The following is a 5,625-nucleotide window of genomic DNA, read 5'->3' as shown; positions in this document are numbered from 1 at the left end:
AAAAACATAAGGCCCATCATTTAGCAAGTAATGACAGTTGGATGGAAAGAGAGTGAGGCTTAGGGAAGGGAAAATGTGCCAGGACAGGACCTCATAACCCAAAATTACTCTGCCAAATGAGAGATGTACCTTAAGCAAAAGGGAAAGATGCCAGGGTTCTGTAGAAAGACTTTTCAGCAGAGTGTTAAAATCTTTTTTTTTTTTTTTGGAGACAGAGTTTTGCTCTTGTCACCCAGGTTGGAGTGCAATGGCGTGATCTTGGCTCACTGCAACCTCTGCCTTCTGGGTTCAAGCAATTCTCCTGCCTCAGCCTCCTGAGTAGCTGGGATTACAGGCATGTACCACCATGCCCAGCTAATTTTTGTATTATTAATAGAGATGTGGTTTCACTATGTTAGCCAGGCTGGTCTTGAACTTCTGACCTCAGGTGATCCGCCTGCCTCGGCCTCCCAAAGTGCTGGTATTACAGGTGTGAGCCACCGTGCCCAGCCTAAAATCTTTTTATAATAAGGTCACTAGTCCTCAGCCTTTATAACCTCTAGATGGCATGCAAGAAAGTTTAGGTTCCTGTTGCATATGGCTCTCAAGCTGATATGAAAATACAATTTTTTTTTCAAAAAAGATGAATTGTAATTTTTTTTTTTTGAGTTGGAGTCTCACTGTCACCCAGGCTGGAGTGCGGTGGTACGCGATCTTTGCTCACCCGCAACCTCTGCCTCCCAGGTTCAAGCGATTCTCCTGCCTCAGCCTCTCAAGTAGCTGGGATTACAGGCACGTGCCACCACACCTGGCTAATTTTTGTATTTTTAGTGGAGATGGATTTTCATCATGTTGGCCAACGCTGGTCTCAACTCCTGACCTCAAGTGATCCGCCCACGTTAGCCTCCTGAAGTGCTGGGATTACAAGTGTGAGCCACCACACTGGGCAGAATTGTAATATTTTAATGTGATATAAATCTAGTATACTGTATGCTTTCCTTAAATAAATTGCCTGTGCTTTTTAGTTCAATGACTATGAATATATAAATCTTTAATTATTATGGCTTGTATGTGTACTATGACAAAAATTTCTTTAAATGTATTTCTGCAGTGACAGATACCATAATTAGCACCTTTTTACACTCAGGTACCACATTTATAGAAATTTATTTAATACCCTGTCATTCAGCTCTAGAGTTTCAGGGGAGGTGCTAGTGTGTCTCCATCAACTCTCTCCCTGCTCTTTTCCCGGGCAATCTTAGTCACAGATGCTTAATACAGTAGCCATCTCAGTTAATAGTTTTCTAGTAAGAAAGTGGCTTGTTGGTACACAGTTGGGAAATATGCAGTTCGAAAGGAATATGCTTTTTTAGGCCAGGCTTGGTGGCTCATGCCTGTAATCCCAGCCTTTTAGGAGGCCAAGGCAGTTGAATCACTTGAACTCAGCATTGGTGACCAGCCTGGGTAACACAGCAAAACCCCGCCTCTTTTTTTTTTTTTTAATTTAATTTTTTTTTTTTTTTCAGCCCAGAGGTCTTTTATTTATTTATTTTTTTAACACCTATTATGCCATGAATTCATAGGGAATAGGTTCCAGCAGCTCAGGCTCCTTCCCATTGGTTCTCACAAAGTGTGCTTCTCTGGGTGGAGCAGGCTGGCGCTTCAGTTGAACCCAGGTACCTTTCTCTTGGGCTTCTTTCTTTTTCTGATTATTTTCCTTCACGTGTTTCAGGAAGCTATCTCGGCTCTTAGAGTGCTTAATGTGCTCAATACGCACATTAATTCTCTTGGCAAGAATCTTGCCCTTAACTTGTTTGTTTACAACAATGCCAACAGCATGCTGGGTAACGTTGTAGACTCTCCCATTTTGCCATGGTAACACTTGTGGGGCATTCCTTTTTGAACAGTACCCATTCCCTTGATGTCTACAATATCACCTTTCTTATAGATTCGCATATACGTGGCCAAAGGAACAACTCCATGTTTTCTAAAAGGCCTAGAGAACATATATCGGGTGCCTCTCCTCCTTCCCTTTGTGTTCGTCATTTTGGCGAATTAATTTTTACGTGAATTAAATCTTTCTTGTCAACCAAATTTTCCGTGATGGTGTATCTCAAACAGCATCTGGAAGATGGCGGTTCCGGCCGAAAGGAAAGGACTAATTTTTAAAAATATATTAAAAGAAATAAACTTTTTTAACCAAAATTTTGTGTTGAGCCCAGACCTAATGAGCAGGGCCAGGATTTGCACAGGAGGGAGCAGAGTTTAGAACAGAGTTGTTGAAAAGTATTCAGAAGTAGTATTAATAATGTGTCCTAGGTTGCATATAACTAGGAGGAGACAGTAAGGTTGACAAGAGATTGCCCAGCAAACAACAGTTGCAGTTCTTTTCCTCTTCGACTTCTGTCTCTGTTATTAGCTCTGTGGCCTAGCAAGTGCTGAGAATATTTTGTTATCTTAAATAAAGGTAGGACAAAGTTATGCCTTGAATTTCTTTTGAGTCCTTTATAATACATTGATGAGCATAGACTAGGCATATAGTAAATGCTAAGTTGATTGAGGGGAGAATTTAGCATTTGCATTTAAGAGAAGCGGCCAGGTGCGGTGGCTCATGCCTGTAATCCCAACACTTTGGGAGTCCAAGGTGGATGAGTTGCCTGAGCTCAGGAGTTCGAGACCAGCCAGGGCAACACGGTTAAACCCCATCTCTACTAAAATACAAAAAATTAGCCTGGCCTAGCAGCATGTGCCTCTAGTCCCCGCTACTCAGGAGGCTGAGGCAAGAGAATTGCTTGAACCCGGGAGGCAGAGGTTTCAGTGAGCAGAGATTGCACCAACTGCACTCCAACCTTGGCAATAGAGCAAGACTGTCTCAAAAAAAAGGGAAGCTAATTTTTGGAAGTACTTTACTGTCTGTAAGTTGATAATAGTAAATTTGTAAGAAGCTTTGGTTTTAGTTTGAAATTTATTATGTCAATATAATTTTCAAATTAGGTAATATAAACATCCACAAGTATTAATTTGTTTATATAATACATGTCATCTCTTTCAACAATTTTGCCTGCAGAAAAAAATGTTTCAAAAGTTAGTGATCATCTCTGGAGGGTAGCATTTAAGAGGTTTTTACTTTCTAGATTACATATTTCTTTTTAGGGTACAGTTTTTAAAAAATACATTACTTGCTATAACAAGATATCTTAGAAAAATAATAAAATAAAAATATTTTAATAAATAAAAATACATTGCTTTCTTCAGAAACACATTTAAATTGGTGTTAGAGAGAGATTTTTTAAATAACTGTACTTGGCTAAGATTTGCTAAAGTTCCTGTGTGTTTGTACAGGGAAAACTTGAAAGCAGTGACAACTGAAGATAGAGAAATGAGGAAAAAGAAGGAAGAGTATCTAACTTTCAGTCCTCTTACAGTTGTCATATTTGTGGTCATCTGCTGTGTTATGATGGTCTTACTTTATTTCTTCTACAAATGGTTGGGTAAGAAGTCATATTTTATGTTTGTTACTATTAACATGCATTCTTTTCACTGACTATTACTAGATTTATCTTTTCCTTTAAGCCATTCTACCTGGAAAACTTATGTGAATAATTTGGTTAATAATAATTTTTTAAATTGTCTCACTGACTAATACTAGATTTATCTTTTCCTTTAAGCCATTCTACCTGGAAAACTTATCTGAATAATTTGGTTAATATTATTATTTTTTTAATTATCAGTGTTAGGTCTCTGTTACTCTGAGATATAATATTCAGATTAGAAATACACTAGGTGCCAGGAGCTCACGCCTGTAATCCCAACACTTTGGGAGGCCAAGGTAGGTGAATCACTGAGGTTGGGAGTTTTAGACCAGCCTGACCAACATGGAGAAACCTTGTTGCTTCTAAAAATACAGAAATTAGCCGGGCGTAGTGGTGCATGCCTGTAATCCCAGCTACTCACGAGGCTGAGGCAGGAGACTCGCTTGAACCTGGGAGGCGGAGGTTGCGGTGAGCTGACATTGCGCCATTGCACTCCAGCCTAGGCAACAAGAGCGAAACTCCATTTCAAAAAAAAAAAGTATGTTATGTTTTCAGATAAGAACACTTCTTCATGGATGAGTTGAAATAATTGCCATGGTCCCTAAGTTTTCCTCTCTGTAGATGAAGAATGATATAGCTCAGTATCTAAGCAGTGGATTAAGGAGTTCTTGGTGGCTATATTTAGTTACATGAAATAGAAGATTATTCAAATTACTGATGTATTGCCTCTACTTACTCCCAAAGTGTAGTTTATCTTTTGTCAATTTGCAAATCAAAATGTTTTATTGCTTGAATTTAATGTTACTTACATAAACAGGATCATATTATATCTGAAGTCACACAGGTACTTCCTGTGGTCTAGAGAGTAACTAGTCCTTTTTTTCCTTGAAGACAGTGGGAGTAGGAACTATAATGGCTTGTCCATCTCCTGAACAGTCTTATTAATGGCCTAACAGAATGAAAATTTGCCATCCCTAGACAGTATACAGCACAAAGAGAAGGAAGACTGGAGAAAAAGGAGTGTACCTGATAAGAACTAGCAAAAAGCCTTTGTAAGAACCACCAAAGGCTACTATGCTTATGTGTATAGCATTAGCAAAAATTTCTGGACTAGAAAACTAGGGCCTAGGATTGTTTCATTCAGCTTTTTTTTTTTTTTGAAACAGAGTCTTGCTCTTCCACCCAGGCTGGAGTGCAATGGCGTAAACTCGGCTTACTGCAACCTCCGCCTCCTAGGTTCAAACGATTCTCCTGCCTCAGTCTCCCAAGTAGCTGGGATTACAGGTGTGTGCCACCACGCCCGGCTAATTTTTGTATTTTTAGTAGAGATGGGGTTTCACTGTATTGACCAGGCTGGTCTTGAACTCCTGACCTCAAGTGATCCACCCGCCTCGGCCTCCCAAAGTGCTAGGATTACAGGTGTGAGTTACCACACCCGACCTCATTCTGTTTTTGTTCAGTTTCTCTTGTCCTATGACAGCAGTTTAAAAACTAGACCTATGATATCTTTTTTTTTTTTTTTTGAGACAGAGTCTTGCTCTGCTGTGCTCTGTCACCCATACTGGACTGCAGTGGCACAATCTGGGTTCACTGCAACCTCTGCCTCCCACATTCAAGCGATTCTCCTGCCTCAGCCTCCCAAGTTGTGGGACTACAGACGCGTCCTATCACGCCCGGCTAATATTTGTATTTTATTTATTTATTTATTTATTTGAGATGGCTGATTCTCTTGCCTCAGCTTCCCGAGTAGCTGGGATTACAGGTGTCTGGCACCACCCAGGTAATTTTTGTATTTTTAGTAGAAACAGGGTTTCACCATGTTGGCCAGGCTGATCTCAAAGTCCTGACCTCAGGAGATCCACCTGCCTCGGCCTCCTATAGTGCTGGGATTACAGGTGTAAGCCACTGTACCCAGCTTATGACATGTATTTTTTAATTAAAAAGAAGTCAGTCTGGCCAGGTGCGGTGGCTCTCGCCTGTAATCCCAGCACTTTGGGAGGCCAAAGCAAGCAGATCACTTGAGGTCAGGGGTTCAAGACCAGCCTGGCCAACATGGTGAAACCCCGTCTCTACTAAAAATACAAAAATTAGCTGGGCGTGGTGGTGCGTGCCT

At 40.5% G+C, this 5,625-nt stretch overlaps 1 protein-coding gene across 1 annotated transcript in view; it reads left to right on the top strand.

Annotated features, from left to right (window-relative positions):
* Nucleotides 1–5,625, top strand: part of SPPL2A (signal peptide peptidase like 2A) — a 50,607-nt gene that overhangs the window by 7,017 nt on the left and 37,965 nt on the right. The window contains exon 4 of the mRNA XM_011928612.1: nucleotides 3,322–3,470. Coding sequence (XP_011784002.1) covers nucleotides 3,322–3,470 — 149 coding nt within the window. The remainder of the gene's footprint in view (nucleotides 1–3,321; nucleotides 3,471–5,625) is intronic.

Source organism: Colobus angolensis, unplaced genomic scaffold (genome assembly GCF_000951035.1).
Source record: "Colobus angolensis palliatus isolate OR3802 unplaced genomic scaffold, Cang.pa_1.0 Scaffold78, whole genome shotgun sequence".
In the NCBI taxonomy this organism is placed as follows: Eukaryota; Metazoa; Chordata; class Mammalia; order Primates; family Cercopithecidae; genus Colobus; species Colobus angolensis.
This window is presented reverse-complemented; position numbering and strand designations above follow the sequence as displayed.